This window comes from Bactrocera dorsalis, chromosome 6, assembly GCF_023373825.1.
Source record: "Bactrocera dorsalis isolate Fly_Bdor chromosome 6, ASM2337382v1, whole genome shotgun sequence".
NCBI lineage: Eukaryota > Metazoa > Arthropoda > Insecta > Diptera > Tephritidae > Bactrocera > Bactrocera dorsalis.
In genome coordinates, this window is record NC_064308.1 from 32,902,452 (window position 1) to 32,921,728 (window position 19,277).

Below are 19,277 nucleotides of genomic sequence, written 5' to 3' on the forward strand. Positions count from 1 at the left end.
AGGTTTGCAGCTGCTCGAAGTGAAAGTTCATTTTAGTCTATTGACGAAAATTCAAAGGTAGATCAAGTATGAAGTAATATATGCCAATGAAACCAATAAAGCGCGGAATCAAAATTTGGATGCGATGTGACTCAAAGACAGGATATGCTTACGATCTTAATCTTTATACTGGTAAGAAAGCAAACGCTGTACAGTCTGTACCTACCACTCTTGGAGAAAAAGTCGTTTTGAAATTGGTTTCTTCAATTCGTGAGAAGGAAGTTTGTTTAGCTTTTGACCGCTTTTTTACCTCAATTAAACTGTTAGAAACTATCCCATATCCCGCACTTGGGACATACATGCAAAACAGAAAGAATACACCTAAATTTGTCGGAAAGTTGGCAAGAGGAGAAAGTCAGCTTCAAATCAGCTCTGGTGGCATTTTGGCAGCTCGATGGATTCAAAAGAAGTCCTCTTAGCTTCCAATTGCCATGAGCCATCGCTTGTAGACGTTGAGAGGAAGCAAAAAGACGGATCGAAGAAGAAAATTAAATGCCCTAAGTGTATGTTGTATGTGACTACAACAAAATTATAGGTGGGGTCGACTTGGCCGACCAAAAGACAACCGTTTATGATTTCAATCGCAAATCTCAAAAGTGGTGCAAAAAGGTGTTTTTCAAGCTACTAATGGTTAGCGTCACAAATTCATGGATTGTTTATACTGAACATACTAGTAAGAAGCAAAAGTTATCACTAAAAGACTTTCTTGTGCCCCTTTCTGAAGCAATGATTTTCGAGGGAAATAAAAGGCGTGAGACGATGCCTCGTCGATAGGGAGGAAGAACTCCTAAACGCTCAAAAACTAATAGCCTTAACGTTGGAGATCACTTGCCAGTGGAGCAAGAGAAGCGTTGCCGCTGCGTCCGCTGCACTTCACTTGGAATCGAAAAGCGAACTAAAATGATCTGCTCTGGCTGTAACAACTCGTTGTGCTACAAATGTTTTGGACGCGTCCACAAATTAAATTAATAGTTACATCACATAATATTAAAATTATCTTAATAATAACTCAAATAAATGTGAAATTTCATTACAATATAGCTATTTTTCTAAGATTTTATTTATTTCTCAAATTTACAATAGTCGTCGAAAACTCTTATTGGGATTTTATATCCCACAGTAAATGTTTATTGGGATTATATGTCCCAGGAAAAAAGGATGATTTTAGGATTTCTGAATATGCAGGACATAATTTCTTAGCCCAATCTTTCAGTATGAGCCGAAATTTTTGTTGAGACTATTTCCGGTTTTCAAATAAAACTCCGTCCCGAAAGGATTATATCTTAATTTAGTGCTTAGTAATGGAATATTACATGTTTTCGGTGATTTATGAGCGTGGCAGTGGTCCAAGTTTCACCGAGATATCTCAATTTTTACTCAAGTTACAGCTTGCACGGACGGACGGCGGGTAGGGAGACAGTCAACCGGATTTCAACTTTTCTCGTCACCCTGATCATTTATACTTGTATGTAAATAACCCTATATCGAACTTTATTAGTTTTAGGTGACACGTACAACCGTTAGGTGAACAAAACTATCATACTCTGTAGCAACTGGTTGCGAAAGTATAAAAAAATCATTTAGCAACATTATTTACTATTTCATATTTATTTTATCTAATACTCTAAAAGAATCACGTCACAAGATGAAGGCATATGACAGAATATGCAACTGAAGATTGAATGTATGGCTATTTAGCTTCGCTATTTGAACACGCCACGCTTTGCAATGACATAAGATTAGTCATAAAAATACTTGTATAAGTTAACACAACATAAATTCGCTGACAACAATGTCTGCATAATTAGGGATCAACTTACAATTGAGACTCCTATTGCACTCTTAACTTAATGCAATGCGCTACATGCTCTCTCAATTATTAGGCAGATGAGCGAAACACGCGCAAACCTAATTTTGATGACTAGCACTTATAGGGCTCTAGCTTAGCTTAATAATAACTAACAATATAATTAAGTACTCAGTTTTGAAATAAAGCTCAAGGTAAGCACATAGTGCTGTAAATAAAAACTTATTGTTTTATTTTATGTGGCGCCCGAGCAGGGTCCGCGAAAGTTAGTTTATAAATCACAAATGTAAACCAGTGAACAATTTTGTATTAACTAATAAATTCGTGTTTTCTATTAAAAACTTCTGGTAGTTGGCCCTTTAGTAATAACATAATTTTTGTTTACGAAAAGGGCGGTTCGTACGAACCAGAATACTAACAGAATCAATAAGGATTAAATGGACTTAAAAAGTTTAAAGTGGAAAATAACAAGAATTAAAAAAAATTAAAATTCTACATCAAAATCGTGTGAAAAAAAAGTTTTTAAATAAATAAAAGCAACAAATAAAATTACAATGGAATTAGACCATAAAATAAAAATAAAAGAATAATAAAATATTTATAAGACTGCAAATGTCGGAGTAACAATTTAAATAGACTACCAAACAGTGCTAAAGGAATCAACAAATAAGTGCCAAGAGCAAATAAGGCAAATAAGTTCAAAAAAAAAAAAAATCAAAATATAAAACTAAAGAGCATCGAATAAACAACAACATCATCAATCCATTTACTACTTATCTGCCCCAGCAGCGTTGTTAACCACCAATCAACATTCATCGACCCAGTACTGACAACAAATTTACTACTTACAGTAGAAACTCGATTAACCGGACTAATTGTTGTCGATAGGCATTCGGATAATCGAAAATCCGGATAATCGAATGTATGAAGAAAAACAAATAGATATTCATATCCTGCAACGAAAATCAATGTTTATTAAGAAATGAACACTTACTTATGTATGTATGTACATATTTTCTTAGACTACACTACATACGTAATACTAAACTGCAGCATTAATCATGAAATACAATAAAATATTTAGGTACGTATGTACGAATAATTTGTCTACAATATGTATGTATTTGGTAATTTGCATTTGGTAATCATGAAATAAGTAGGTAGTTAATAAGTTTAATTTGGTTTAAAATATTTGGTAATTGTCATTTGACGTAAGCAACTTTTTCTCTTCATTGCTGCTATATCACGAATTCGTTTCAGTTGTAGTAGACTCACAGTATCACTCTAGGGGTATTCTCTCGCTCTTGCAAACCCCTTGCACGGTGCAAGAATTGCATATATTTCCTCTCGGTGCACCGGCACAACAACAAACACACGCAGAAAATTATTTGCAAGGGCTGTAAAATATGTCAGACCAAAAACCATGTATGTTTGCGTGCAATGTCATGGAAAAATATAATTGCAACCCTGTTTTAGCTGACATTTTACATAAAGTCATATAGCGTTGGCAGGTTTAAATATGTAGACGTGACACGCACGTCAGAGCGGAGTCACAATTGCAAATGAACTAAAACAATAATGAAACGCGCGGAGCAGCGGCAGCGACCCCATCTGCGCGAGCGGAATACGCAAGTTCCGACACGTTCATGATTCCATAATTTCTACGTAGGTACATATAAATTGGTCGCGATTGGTAGTCCGGATAATCGCGAATCCGTATAACTGAGGGCCGGATAAACGAGTTTCTACTGTATTAGCCTCAACAGCATTGTTAACCAGCAATCAACCTTAGCAATTTAAGGACATAATGCAGCGGCTAAGATTAATGTAAGTCAGTGTTGAATAAAATGATTTTTTTACTAAATAGATGAAGTAAGAAAAAATTATTACAATTTAAAATTTGTGTATAATAAGGCTTATTTAAGTTCGTAAACAAGTGATAAACTTTAGAAGAAATAATATTAGTAAATTATAAAGAAAATGTACACCCACAAACCGAAGAAGAAGTTGAACATCTTGTAGATTTTAGCGTTAACGTGGACGCATCCGAAAGAGTTCCGGATGTCGTAAAATGTTTAAGAGAATTTTCGGGTAAAAACGGAAAATTCAGTTCATGGACACACCCCAAATATTTTGCTATCCTGCATACAATAAGACGCAAGATAGTTGGCGAAGCTGGCACTGCCCTTGAGTCTTACCAGCGCCCCATTAAATTGGGGTAAGATAAAAAAATGTCTGATGCTACATTACTCAGACAAGAGAGACGATAGCACGTTGGAATATCAAATGACAACACTTGCTCAACAGGGTAGCACTCTTGAAGAATTTTACCAACAAGTTTATCAATATCTCTTGCTTATCCCAGACACAACCGATTGCCTGGAGTTAAGTGAAGAGGCTTTGTATGCCATGACAACAACATATAGATAAAAGGCTCTTGACACATTTATAAGAGGTCTGAATGGTGCCTTACCCAGTCTGTTAAGTGTAAAGGAACCAACCAGTTTACCATAGGCTCTCCACATGTGTCTTAAATTAGGCAACATGAATTACAGGCCGAACCATGCAAATAGTATCAGTCGCTTGCCGACCATTACCAAACTTATTAGCCACAATCAACCAAGGTCATACTCATTCAAACCCCAAGTAAGACCCTTTTACCCAGAACTTACAAATGTTCACAACCAATCCCCTAGACCAAGTTCGTATCAACATTACGGACAAAACCGACACTACGTCACAATGCAACCAAACTTTAGACCACCCCTTTCTCCAAAACCTCCTACACCAATGGAAGTTAATCGTTCTCTTCAAACGAAGCAAATAAATTATCAGAATAGGCCTCAGTATCAACAAAATCATACATTTAATAATAGGCAACAAACATTCAGTAACAAACCAGGCATTTAGTAATGAACTAGCGCAGGCTAGTAATAATCTAGCTAGCAAGAGACCACCATCACATATAATAAAGACTCCTAATAAAATGCAACGGATCTACAATACAGAAGTTACAGAATCTGACCCAATAGAATACGATAACGAAATATTAGAATATCCTGAAGGGTACTACGAGTTCTCGTAGGACTACCAACCCAAATACAACGAAGAACAAGAAGAGCTCGAAGCAACCCCTAGGGACAATATCAATTTTTTAGACTAAACTACTTATTGCCATTCTATCGCTTCAAAATGAAAAATGGCAATGAACTAAAATTTTTATTAGATACCGGATCCAACAAAAACTATGTTAGTGTTATAGTTGGTAACGATACAATGAAAAGTTTAAACGCAGTAATATTTACTAAGGAGAACTATTTTACATTACTCAATAAATACGAATACCCCATCCACCAGTTAGCAATTAATTCTATTGCGCACACTACATTAAGGCTAAATCATTTGAATCCCCAAGATAACGAAAAATTTGAACAACTCTTTAACTCTTGCCCAACACTATTTGCTGAACCAGATAAAAAATTAACATATTGTTATGTATCCAGATATTCCCCTCACCCTACACACCAGATTCCGTATGCTTCCCAACACTTAATCTCTATTTCTCCTTGTCTCCCATCCCCTATTGCAATAATTATCATCTCGTCCACTCCACCCGCTATTCGCTTTAAGTAGGCTATGTGCATTTCAATGTAACTAGAATAAGTTAGTTCGATATTTGAATTGCTGAAATAAAGAACTCGCTTAACATACTTAACTGGCGCAGTCGGAAGCGAACCACGCGTAGTTTTTTCTGGAAAAGAAATTTAAGAGCGTGTGCAAAGAAAAATCTAAAAGAAAATTTCGGGATTTAAAAGAAAACTAAAACTATTGTTAATAAAAGGCGCGAGAGTAAATTTCGGCGCGCATAAATCAAACGTGCATTACGTTCGAATTTAATATAAGTGTAATATTGAAGCTATTTATTGGACAAAACAGTTAGACCAGTGAAGAAAATAAAAGTAGAAAAACGTACAATTGTGGGTACGGTTGCGTAAAGTCTAAAGCGAAAAGAACAAGAAAAAAATTACATACAAATCCAATAATAACTGAAATTTAAAGTAAGAAAAAAAACTTAACAGTTAGACCAGTGAAGAAAGAAAAAAGTAGAAAAAACGTACAATTGTGGGTACAGTTGCGTAAGTCTGAAGCGAAAAGAACAAGAGAAAAAATTACATGCAAAACCAATAATAACTGAAATTTAAAGTAAGAAAAAAAACTTAACAGTTAGACCAGTGAAGAAAAAAAGTAGAAAAACGTAAAATTGTGGGTACAGTTGCATAAAACCAACATACTTAAAAGATAATAAAAAATCGCATACACGAGCAACAACAGCGGCAACAGTGACAGCTATAAAAACAGCAACAGCTTCAGCAGCTACAGGCAGCAAACACTTGCAAACGTCGAATTGGAAGCTTAACAGAACCAATTGCAGCATCAACAACAAGAACATAATTTCCTTCAATTTAAATTATTATTCAATTCTACAAAATGAAATGTATGTATAATAGAAGTTAATATTACGTATCGTCTAGATAGCTTAAGAATTCATTTTTTTTCCTTCCTTCTTGAGAAAAATTCTTCTTCTTCTTCTTTACTGGCGTAGACACCGCTTACGCGATTATAGCCGAGTCAACAACAGCGCGCCAGTCGTTTCTTCTCTTCGCTACGTGGCGCCAATTGGATATTCCAAGCGAAGCCAGGTCCTTCTCCACTTGGTCCTTCCAACGGAGTGGAGGTCTTCCTCTTCCTCTGCTTCCCCCGGCGGGTACAGCGTCGAATACTTTCAGAGCTGGAGTGTTTTCGTCCATTCGGACAACATGACCTAGCCAGCGTAGCCGCTGTCTTTTAATTCGCTGAACTATGTCAATGTCGCCGTATATCTCGTACAGCTCATCGTTCCATCGAATGCGATATTCGCCGTGGCCAACGCGCAAAGGACCATAAATCTTTCGCAGAACTTTTCTCTCGAAAATTCGCAACGTCGACTCATCTGTTGCTGACATCGTCCAGGCCTCTGCACCATATAGCAGGACGGGAATTATGAGTGACTTATAGAGTTTGGTTTTTGTCTGTCGAGAGAGGACTTTGCTTCTCAATTGCCTACTCAGTCCGAAGTAGCACCTGTTGGCAAGAGTTATCCTGCGTTGGATTTCAAAGCTGACATTGTTGGTGGTGTTTACGCTGGTTCCAAGATAGACGAAATTATCTACAACTTCAAAGTTATGACTGTCAACAGTGACGTGAGTGCCAAGTCGCGAGTGCGACGACTGTTTGTTTGATGACAGGAGATATTTCGTCTTGCCCTCGTTCACTGCCAGACCCATTTCTTTTGCTTCCTTGTTCAGTCTGGAGAAAGCAGAACTAACGGCGCGGGTGTTGAGACCGATGATATCAATATCATCGGCATACGCCAGCAGCTGTACACTCTTATAAAAGATTGTACCTGCTCGATTAAGTTCTGCAGCTCGAACTATTTTCTCCAGCAGCAGATTGAAGGAGTCGCACGATAGGGAGTCGCCTTGTCTGAAACCTCGTTTGGTATCGAACGGCTCGGAGAGGTCCTTCCCGATCCTGACGGAGCTTTTGGTCCCGCTCAATGTCAGTTTACACAGCCGTATTAGTTTTGCGGGGATACCAAATTCAGACATTGCGGCATAAAGGCAGCTCCTTTTCGTACTGTCGAAAGCAGCTTTAAAATCGACGAAGAGGTGATGTGTGTCGATTCTCCTTTCACGGGTCTTTTCCAAGATTTGGCGCATGGTGAATATCTGGTCGGTTGTTGATTTACCAGGTCTGAAGCCACACTGATAAGGTCCAATCAGTTTGTTGACGGTGGGCTTTAATCTTTCACACAATACGCTCGATAGAACCTTATACGCGATATTAAGGAGGCTAATCCCACGGTAGTTGGCGCAGATTGTGGGGTCTCCTTTTTTATGGATTGGGCATAGCACACTTAAATTCCAATCGTTGGGCATGCTTTCGTCCGACCATATTTTACAAAGAAGCTGATGCATGCTCCTTATCAGTTCTTCGCCGCCGTGTTTGAATAGCTCGGCTGGCAATCCATCCGCCCCCGCCGCTTTGTTGTTCTTCAGGCGGGTAATTGCTATTCGAACTTCTTCTTGGTCGGGCAATGGAACGTCTTTTCCATCGTCATCGATTGGGGAATCGGGTTCGTCTTCTCCTGGCGTTGTGTGTTCACTGCCATTCAGCAGGCTGGAGAAGTGTTCCCTCCATAATTTAAGTATGCTCTGGGCATCGGTGACTAGATCACCTTGGGGGGTTCTACATGAGTATGCTCCGGTCTTGAAACCTTCTGTAAGCCGCCGCATCTTTTGGTAGAATTTTCGAGCATTACCCCTGTCGGCCAGCTTATCAAGCTCTTCGTACTCACGCATTTCGGCCTCTTTCTTTTTCTGTCTACAAATGCGTCTCGCTTCCCTCTTCAACTCTCGGTATCTATCCCATCCCGCACGTATTGTGGTCGATCGTAACGTAGCGAGGTAGGCAGCCTGTTTTCTCTCCGCTGCGACACGGCACTCCTCGTCGTACCAGCTGTTCTTTTGCACCTTCCGAAAACCAATGGTTTCGGTTGCAGCTGTACGTAAGGAGTTTGAAATGCCGTCCCACAGTTCCCTTATACCGTGTTGTTGACGAGTGCTCTCAGAGAGCAGGAGTGCAAGCCGAGTAGAAAATCGCTCGGCTGTCTGTTGTGATTGCAGCTTCTCGACGTCGAACCTTCCTTGTGTTTGGTGGCGTGCGTTTTTTGCTGCACAGAGGCGGGTGCGAATCTTAGCTGCAACAAGATAGTGGTCCGAGTCGATGTTAGGACCTCGGAGCGCACGCACATCTAAAACACTGGAGACGTGTCTTCCGTCTATCACAACATGATCGATCTGGTTGGTAGTTTTTCGATCCGGAGACAGCCAGGTAGCTTGATGAATCTTCTTATGCTGGAATCTAGTACTACAGATAACCATATTTCGGGCCCCGGCGAAGTCGATCAGCCTCAACCCATTTGGGGATGTTTCCTCGTGGAGGCTGAATTTACCGACCGTAGTGCCAAAGATACCTTCTTTGCCCACCCTGGCGTTGAAGTCGCCAAGCACGATTTTGACATCGTGGCGGGGGCAGCTCTCATAAGCGAGCTCCAAGCGCTCATAAAAGTCATCTTTGGTCACATCGTCCTTCTCTTCCGTCGGGGCGTGGGCGCAAATCAGCGATATGTTGAAGAACCTCGCTTTGATGCGGATTGTGGCTAGACGTTCATTCACCGGAGTGAATGATAGTACTCGGCGACGGAGTCTCTCTCCCACCACGAATCCAACACCAAACTTGCGCTCCTTTATATGGCCACTGTAGTAAATGCCACAAGGACCTACTCGTCTTTGTCCTTGTCCCGTCCATCGCATTTCTTGGACGGCGGTGATGTCAGCCTTTATTTTCACGAGGACATCAACCAGCTGGGCAGCGGCACCTTCCCAATTAAGGGACCGGACATTCCAGGTGCATGCCCTCAATTCGTAGTCCTTATTTCGTTTTCCATGGTCGTCATCAAAAGGGGGGTCTCTCATCCGAGGCTGGTTGTTGCTATTCGCTGGGGTTGTTTTTTTACGTGGCGGGTCCCAAACCCAGCGCACAACCCTATGTAGGGGATATTTCGCCTTCTCACGTTAGCTCGCCTTCAAACGGATGTTCTTAGGCTACCCAGAGGATACTTGGTCAAAGACCGGAAGTCGTTAGCTGCTTGAGTCATATGTAAAAGAATCGTTTCTGGCCACTCCCAAGTGAATGGCGATCAGAGAACTTTCCTCACTTGCGTGAACTTCTACATATGACTCCATCCTCCTTGAGAAAAATATTACTGATAAATACAAGTTTGTAACGCAGAAGCGAATTAGAAGTATTGTTGTTTAAGTTCAAAATTATCGGAAAAATAAATCGAAAATTGCTTAAATTGCGTAATATGTTATAAACATGGATCAGTTGGACATAAGTAGCAAATTTAAGCTCATTTCGAGTAACCTAAATGCGATTCCGCATTATGATGGTAATAGAGACGCACTACTTAATTTTATCGAAAGAATTGACTTAATGGTGCCTATTTTGGAGCCTCTTCCATCCGAATATAAAGTATTGTTAATGGGCAACATTAAAGACAAAATTGCGGGTAGTGCAAGAAGCTCCCTGCTAATGAATGGAAACTTAGATACTTGGCCATCAATTAAACAGGTTTTGATCGATTATCATGGCGAGAAAAATTCAGTTGAAGAATTAATCGAAGAGCTTGTCGATGTGACTCTTCAATTGAGAACTTCTATAATTAATTAGCAACACTTTTATGTCGGTTGAACAATGCGCTTTATTTCAGTGAAAACAGATTCCCTGAAGTTAACAGCGAAAGCAATGCCAGAATTGCCCTAAATTCTTTTAAATACGGGTTACCGGAACCTGTCAAAAGCATAATCGTAAGTCGAGACCCAACAAGTCTAAAGAACGCTTTCGAAATCATAAAATCAAACGGCTATTTAAATTATAAAGCCTCGAATTCCAATAATTTCAATAGTAGACTACAACAAAATTACAATAGAAACGGGTGAAATTTCGAACAGACATTAAATTACATTAAATTAAGAAGATACGACAATAATAACGAAAGATTCCAAAATCAACACAGACAACAACACAGTTATGACACTCGACAGCCAAATTTTTCTACACAATCGAGACAAAACAATCATTTAACTGGACGTAACCAACATCTTCATAACAACCAATATCACAATCCTTCTCATAACGAACCTGCACTTGAGCCAATGGATATAGGCACGAATGAAAGCAATCAGAATTTTCAATTTGGCACTCAAAGAAATTACCCTATATAGTCATAAATACGAAGGTGAAAAAACTAAAATGTATTTTTGATACTGGCGCCGAATTTAGCATAATAAACCCAAAGCTTTGCAATCCGAAATGGAGAACAATGTCGCCCACCTTCAATATTAAACTCCTAAATGGAAATGTCTCAACAAACATACGGTATAGCGTACCACTTTTTAAAGAATTTCGGAAAGAAAATCAAATTGTCGATTTTATTGAACTACCATTTCACGATTACTTCGACGGTATATTGGGAAACAATATATTGCTTAGCCTAAACTGTATAGTCAATTATAAAACTCGGAAGCTTGTTACAGAAAATGCGACACTACCGATTTATTTTTGTGAAGATGAGGAGTACGAAGTAGAAAAATATTTAAAAAATGAAAATTTGCAAGTATTTAGTAAAACAAAGTACGCGACAGTGCACTTAATAACACATTTGCAAAACATTTAAATTCAAGGGACGAATCGACATTAAAAAAGTTACTGAACAATTACCGAGACATATTTTACGAGGAAGGAAGCAATCTACCGTTTACTAGTGTTATACAACATAGGATTAGAACTAAGACAGATTCGCCAATTTATACCAAACTTTATAGGTACCCGGTTGTGCATCGTGCCGAAGTAGACAGACAAATAAACGAGATCTTAGTGCAGAAAATAATTGTTCCGAGCAACAGTCCTTATAATTCGCCTCTATGGGTCGTACCAAAGAAAATCGACAACGGTGGCGAACAAAAGTGGCGAATTGTAATAGACTACAGGAAGCTAAACGAACAGACGATGGACGACAAGTTTCTAATTCCGAATATGCAAGATATATTCGACAAATTGGGAAAGTGTAGCTATTTTAGCACAATCGACCTTGCTAAAGGCTTTCGCCAGATCGAAGTACATCCAGACGATAGATCCAAGACAGCATTTTCGACAGCAAGTGGCCACTACGAGTTTAATCGTATGCCCTTTGGGCTAAAAACAGCTCCCCCGACTTTTCAAAGACTAATAAATCATGTTTTACGAGATTATGTCAATAAAATTTGCGTCATTTACTTGGACGATATTCTAAAATTTTCTACTAGCTTTACAGAACATATTGACTATATAACGAAAATTTTTAAGAAACTAAGAGAATCAAATTTGAGAATTCAAGGCGAAAAGTGTCACTTTGCAGTATTTACAACGAAATTTTTAGGCCATGTTGTTTCAGTTGACGCCATCAGACCGGATACATCAAAAGTTATAGCAATCGCAGCGATGCCACCACCATCCAACGCGAAAGAAATTAAACAATTTTTGGGTATTACAGGGTATTATCGGAAATTTATACGTGATTATGCAAAGGTTGCCTATCCAATGATTCGATATTTAAAAAAAGATTGCGTTGTTGACATTAAAGACAGTGAATTTTTAAACTCTTTCGACACATTGAAGAAGTTAGTTACAAGTGAACCAGTTTTACAACCACCGGATTTTAATAAAAAAATTTACATTAACAACCGATGCATCTCAGTTTGCCATCGGGTCTGTGCTTAGCCAAAGCGACCATCCAATTTCCTTTGCATCACGTACTTTATCAGACCATGAGATACGCTATTCGACTATAGAAAAAGAAATGCTTGCTGTTGTATGGTCTGTAAAACATTTTCGAACCTATCTATACGATCGCATGTTTACAATTCAAACCGATCACAAACCTTTGACGTGGTTAAACAATCTCAAAGAGCCTAACATGAAGTTACAAAGATGGAAAATTCTTCTTAACGTGTACGATTTTGACATAACTTATATAAAAGGTAAAGACAATACGGTAGCGGATAGCTTAAGCAGATACGTAAAGAATGAGGATTGCAGAACAGCAATAGTATTTAATAACGAAACTATTCAATACAATAATAGTGAAGAACAATTAGAGACATGGTCCACGGACGGAACGGTTCACAGTGCGCAGGAAGATAGTTTAAAATACATTTTTTTTTACAGAGAAATCCATTAATTATTTCAAAAATCAAATCTATCTGCGATATGGCGAAAACGAAAAGTTTTTTATAAATATTGTACACAATAAGTGTCAATCACATGTTGTTGTAACAGAAAAAAGTATTGTTACAGAATGGGTTAATGTGCATTTTTTGTGAGAACGACGAACTTTTTCTTAAATTTCAAAACATTTATACTCAGAATTTTCAAATTCAAAATCTAACATTGTATAGATCAAAGACAAAACTAATGGAAATTACGGACAAAAATGAAATACTAACTATAATAGAAAACGAACACCTTCGTAACAATCACAGAGGCATACAAGAAATATTTCTTGAATTGAAGAAAAAAGTTTTTTACTCTAAAATATTTAAAATATTAACCAAAGTCATTAATAATTGTTCAATTTGTAAAATAGCAAAACACGACAGAAACCCAGTTAAACATCCTTATCAAATAACAGAAACTCCAAAGTATTTCAACGACCTAGTCCACATAGATATTTGGTTTCCATACAGAAATGTAATGTATCTCACAACAATAGATAAATTTTCAAAATACGCAACGTTCCATAAACTTAACGACAGGAATTGGATTGCGATCTTGGCAGCTTTGAAGCAACGTATACAATTTTTATGCAAAATGCGGAAACTAGTATTTGATAACGAACGCTGTATATTGCAAAGCGCAGTAAGATTGTTTTTGGAAGAGGAAAACATTGCGACACATGTAACCACCCCATGGCACAAAACAGGTAACTCTGACATCGAACGTTTACATAGTACTCAAACGAACATTTGAGAATAACAGAAGCAGATAAAAGCAATAAGACAGTAGAGTTAAGTGACAAACTTTTCAAAATATTTAACTCGTACAATAACACAATACATTCAACAACAAAAATGAGGCCAATTGATTTTATAATTAAAAATTTTGACAAAGAATCGATTCAGAACTTATCTAGAAAATACGAAGAGGAAAAAATTTAAAGAAGCAATCAGTTTAACAAAAAGAGGCACCATGAGTCAATTCAGTTGGATAACGTAGTAGTTAACAGACAAATTGCAAAGAATACACCTAAATACAAGAAATTGGATAAATATGAGCGTCATGGTAATTATGTAATAGACACATCAAATAAAAGAAGAACGAAATATTATAAAACACAATTGAAACCCAAATATTTTTTTTTTTTTTTTTTTTTTATTGAATACATGTATTTGCAATCTATTCGTAGAACAATAAGCAAATTAGTTAACTATGGAAATTTGACTTGTATTATTGATCTCCAGTGAGGCCAATAATAATATACTTATGTATGTACATAGGTACATTTACAATTTGTTTAACTTAATTTTATATTAATTAACTTCTAAAGGGTAGATCTAGTACATGATGCCTTTTAAGTCGAATGATTTCATTGGTTTCATCTAATAGCGTAATTGCCAGTAAGTTTTCATGATTACTAATTCTGCGTAAGTATGCCGTACTGAACCTTTTAATTTCATTTTTTATAAAAGGAATATTTAGATCCGAGTGTATGGCTTTATTCGTGATGTACCAAGGAGCATTTGTAATTAGTCTTAAAGTTTTAGACTGATATCTTTGCAATATTTCTATATTTGAAATCGAGGCTGTGCCCCAAAGCTGAATGCCATAAGTCCATATTGGCTTTAATAAAGCTTTATATAATAGGAGTTTAGTCTCGAGATATAGAGTTGATTTAGGTCCAAGTAGCCAATACAGTTTTTTAGTTTTCATTTTTAATTGTTTATTTTTGGCTTGAATATGAGATTTCCATGTTAGGCGCTTGTCCAAGTGCAAGCCTAAGTATTTGACGCTGTCAATTTTCGGAATCGTACTACCATATATGTGACAAGGAGGACAGTCTTTTCGCCTTAAAGTGAATAGCACATGTACAGATTTATTTGTATTGACCTTTATTTTCCAACGATCTAGCCAGGACTGTATCTCATTCAGTTGTTTCTGGACTAAGTTGGAAGCTTCAATTGGAGATGGATTTGTTGCCAGTATAGCAGTGTCGTCAGCATATGTAGCAATAAATACGTTTTCAGTTTGTGGCATGTCTGCAGTAAAAATTGTATAAAGGACTGGTCCGAGAACGCTTCCTTGAGGTACACCAGCTTTGATGTATGTTATGGTAGAGGTTTCATCATTTACTTTTACATAATATGATCTATTAGCGAGATACGACTTAATAATTAAATAAATTGGTGATGGGAAGATTTTTTTCATTTTATATAACAGACCATGGTGCCAAACTTTATCGAATGCTTGTTGTATATCCAAAAACACAGCAGAACAATATTCTTTTCTTTCAAAAGAGTCAACAACGAAATTTATAACTCGATGGCATTGTTCAGGTGTGCCATGATGTCGGCGAAAACCAAATTGGTGTTCAGGTATTATGTTATTTTCTTTGAGTATTGGCGAAATTCTACGTAAGAATATTCTCTCAAATATTTTTGAGAACAGCGTCAGTAGACTGATAGGTCTATACGAGGTTATCTCGTTTTCTGGTTTGTTGGGCTTGGGAACCATCACAATTTCTGCACATTTCCACTGCGTAGGGAAATGGCTTAATCTTAGAATTGAATTATATATTAGTGTCAAAAACATAATACCTTTTTTTGGTAGACACTTAGCTATTTTAGCATCGATTTTGTCATATCCTGGAGATTTATTTTTGTCAAGCTTTTCGATTTCACTACAAATTTCTGCAGGTGTTATATGTTTGATTGGCATTGACAATTGACATGGGGCATCAAGAAATTGAAGAACATCGGAATCGTTACCATTATTAATTGTAATAGGTGTAAAGGTTATTTCTAAATGTTTCGCATATGCATCTGCCTTGCTCTTGTCAGATCTACACCATGCATCATTGCAGTCCTTTATTGGCACATTTCTCTTTTTTGGGCGTTTCAGGTACTTCGTAGCTTTCCATATTTTGTAGTCATCGTTACTATTGTCATTTAGATTTTCAATATAATCTGAGATTGATTTATTTCTAAATTCTTTAAGTTTATCTTTAAGTTCACCTGTAGCCTTATTTAGTATAGTCTTGTCTGCTGGGCTTCTAGTATTTTGCCATTTTTTTCGTAATTTTCTCTTTTGTTGAATTAATGCTCTGATATCTGCAGACACATGCACACAGGCACGACGTCTAGGTGTAAAGTTTGCACTATTTTCGATTATAGATGCAGCAACTGCTTGATGAATTAACGACGTAAATGTTTCAACTGCATTGTCCAGTTCTATTGAGCTTTTGATTGAGGTATTAAGTTCCACATTGTCTGTTATCTGGTCTTGAAAAATATTGATTTGGTTTTTATTATTTAATCCAATATACTTCCGTTGCTTTGTATCAATAAGAGTGCTATAACTGATAATAACTGGCGAGTGGTCTGAGCTTAGTTCTTCAGAACTGACAATGTCAAGCAGTGGAGTTTGAATGCCTTTATATACAGCAAAATCTAGCAGATCAGGGATTTTACGTGGATCACTTGGCCAGTAAGTAGGCTCACCAGTAGATAAAGTTTTAAAATTATTCTTTGTAATGCACTTATAAAGTTCTCTACCTTTTGGGTTAGGGATACGTGAGCCCCACCAGGGATGTTTAGCGTTATAATCACCTCCCACAAGGAATCTATTGCCCAGGGAATTAAAAAAGTTTTCGTATTCCGGAGTTGTGATGCTATGTCTTGGCGGTGAATACAAAGCATAAATATGTAAGTCAATATTATTGCAATTTAGTTTGATCCCTGCAGCTTGTATTGACAATGTTTGTGTTGGTTCAAGTATATCATACTTGATATTTGATTTAACCAAAACAGCACAGCCGGCGTGAGCCCTGTTACTAGGGTGATTAGTGGCGATTAGGTCATAGTTTCTTATATTAAAAAGGTTTTGTCTGTGAAATGGGTTTCTGAAATCAACATTATATCAATGAAGTTGTCTTTTAAAAATATTTCAGTTTCCTGTGTATGACGGGATAAACCATTGGCATTCCATATTGCTATTCTTAAGTCTGCTTGCATAGTTTATCGATAAGTAGTGACATCATATTAAGAAGTGTGTTTGTTAATTCAATTTGTTTAGAGAGTAAACGCTCAATATTTTCTATTGATTTTTGTTCATTTACCTCATTGCTGTTGTCTTTACCTGTTAAAATGCTAGCGTATGACTGCTTGTTGTTGATTACAGTATTTGTGTTATTATTAGTGTTTTGCGATCTCATGTTTACACTCTCTTTCGTACGGTTGGAAAATATAGACTTCTTTCCAGTGAGTTGCTGATAAACTATGCAGCCTTTGTAATTCGCGGTGTGGTGTTGTTGGCAATGAGCACATGTTGGTAAAGTGTCTTTTGGTTTTGTGCATTCTGCGGTTGGATGCATTAGTCCACATTTTACGCATTTATAGGGTTTTCTACAATACGTTTTGGTATGTCCAAATTCTTGGCATCGATGGCATTGAACCATGTCACTTGTTTGCCTAGGGGGCTCTACTTTAATATTTGCATTATTCAAATGTTTTAACTCATAGATGTCTTTGTTGTTGGTACTTGGCTCCAAGTCAACAAAAAACATTGACAAAGGTTGTTTTGTTACTCCACTCTTAACATTAAATATATTTCTGACTTTATGTCCTAATAGAGTAATGTCATTTTTTATATCATCAGTAGGAGTTGACCAGTGTAATCCCTTTAGTACTATTCTATATGACCGTTCCTGTTTGGGCTGATATGTATGATAACTTATCTTCCCTGCTTCTAGTAGTTGTACAATTTTTCTATATGAATCTATGTTATTTATAAATAGTCTAACTTGTCCATCTTTTGACGATTTATAACTAAAATCTTTTCTAGAAATCAAAGTTGAAATAGAGGTTATCATTTCACTTATGTTAACTACTCCAGGTATAATCAACGGTGGTGGCTTTGGAATATTCGGCATTGTTGCTTCATTCGCTTCCATATTATTGTTCTCGCCAGCCTCTCGTTCATCATTGTCGTCGTCACTCAAAAGATCGTATCGGTTTGGGTGTATAATTACTTGTTTTCTGTGGACATACAAGCTAGGGGGACTCTTTGTTGGCACGCTTTCCATTTTTGTTTGTAACACTTTGCCATTTGCAGAGAATACTCTCACCTTCTGCATTCATTTCGCGACTTTACAATTGTTGGATGTTTATTAACAAATCGATTTTGCTACACTTTGATATTTAGATATCCACTAAACACGTGACACGTCTGTTCACTAGCACATTCAGAAAGAGACTCTTATTTACAAAAAAAAAAAAAAAAAAAAAAAAAAAAAAAAAAAAAAAAAAACCCAAATATAAATTCCAAAATGAATGAAGAGAAAATTTATGACAAATGAAAAAAAAATGTTTAAAACTAAATGTATGAATTATAAATCAATTAATGAAATTTATGTAATATGAATAATTTGCAGAGACGCAAATTTCCTAATGGTGGAGGTGTTATGTATCCAGATATTCCCCCTACACACCATATTCCGTACGCTTCCCAACACTTAATCTCTATTTCTCCTTGTCTCCCATCTCCTATTGCAATAATTATCATCTCGTCCACTCCACCCGCTATTCGCTTTAAGTAGGCTATGTGCATTTCAATGTAACTAGAATAAGTTAGTTCGATTTTTGAATTGCTGAAATAAAGAACTCGCTTAACATACTTAACTATATGCATGTCACGAACGTTAGAGCCGAAATTAGGACTGAAAGCTATAGGCCAATATATTCCACAACTTCCCGTATCCAATGCCTTTAAAAAAAGAATTAAACAAACAAATTGAGGAATTACTTAAAGACCGCATTATTCGACAATCGAAATCTCACTACAATTCTCCGGTATGGGTCGTACCGAAAAAAGAAGACGCCTTAGGATTGAACGAGGATACCATAGCAGATAAATATCCCATTTCAGATATTACAACTATTCTAATTAATCTAGGATCAAATAAATATTTTTCTACAATTGACCTTAAGAGTGGATTCCATCAGATGGCTCTGAACGAAGCAAATATTGAGGAGACCGCCAAAGGGAAATTCGAATTTACTCGACTTCGGCTTAAGAAATGCGCCTGCCATTTTCCAACGCACTTCGGATGATGTACTACGAAAACACATCGGCGTTCGGTGCTACGTTTATGTCGACGACATAATTATCTTTAGCAAAAGTAAAGAAGATTATTTCAGAAGTCTTACAATTATATTTGACACTCTCGAAAAAGCGCATTTAAAAGTACAGTTCGATAAATATGAATTTATCAAAAAGAAAATCGAATTTCTCGGTATAATAGTTGGCCAAAATGGAATTCGTACTAAATAAAAAAAGGTAGAAGCTATAATACATTTTCCACGGCCCAAAACTGTCCATGATTTACGCTCCTTTTTAGGAATGACCGGATGTTATCGCAGATTTATAAAAGAGTACGCACAAATTGCAAAACCCCTGACTGAAATACTGAGGGGAGAGCTGGGAAGAGTTTACAAAAATCAGTCTAAAAAGACAT

General features: G+C 37.0%; 1 protein-coding gene across 9 annotated transcripts in view; it reads right to left on the reverse strand.

Moving 5' to 3' along the window:
• The window catches only part of LOC109579346 (43 kDa receptor-associated protein of the synapse homolog), a 75,603-nt gene that overhangs the window by 45,422 nt on the left and 10,904 nt on the right, over positions 1 to 19,277 (reverse strand). Inside the window, exon 2 of one of the 9 annotated variants that reach the window (XM_049460425.1) lies at positions 2,696 to 2,799. The exons of the other annotated variants lie outside the window; for them this stretch is intronic. Within the exon in view, the coding sequence (XP_049316382.1) occupies positions 2,696 to 2,796 (101 nt within the window). The 5' untranslated portion in view covers positions 2,797 to 2,799. The remainder of the gene's footprint in view (positions 1 to 2,695; positions 2,800 to 19,277) is intronic. 9 annotated transcript variants of the gene reach the window in all.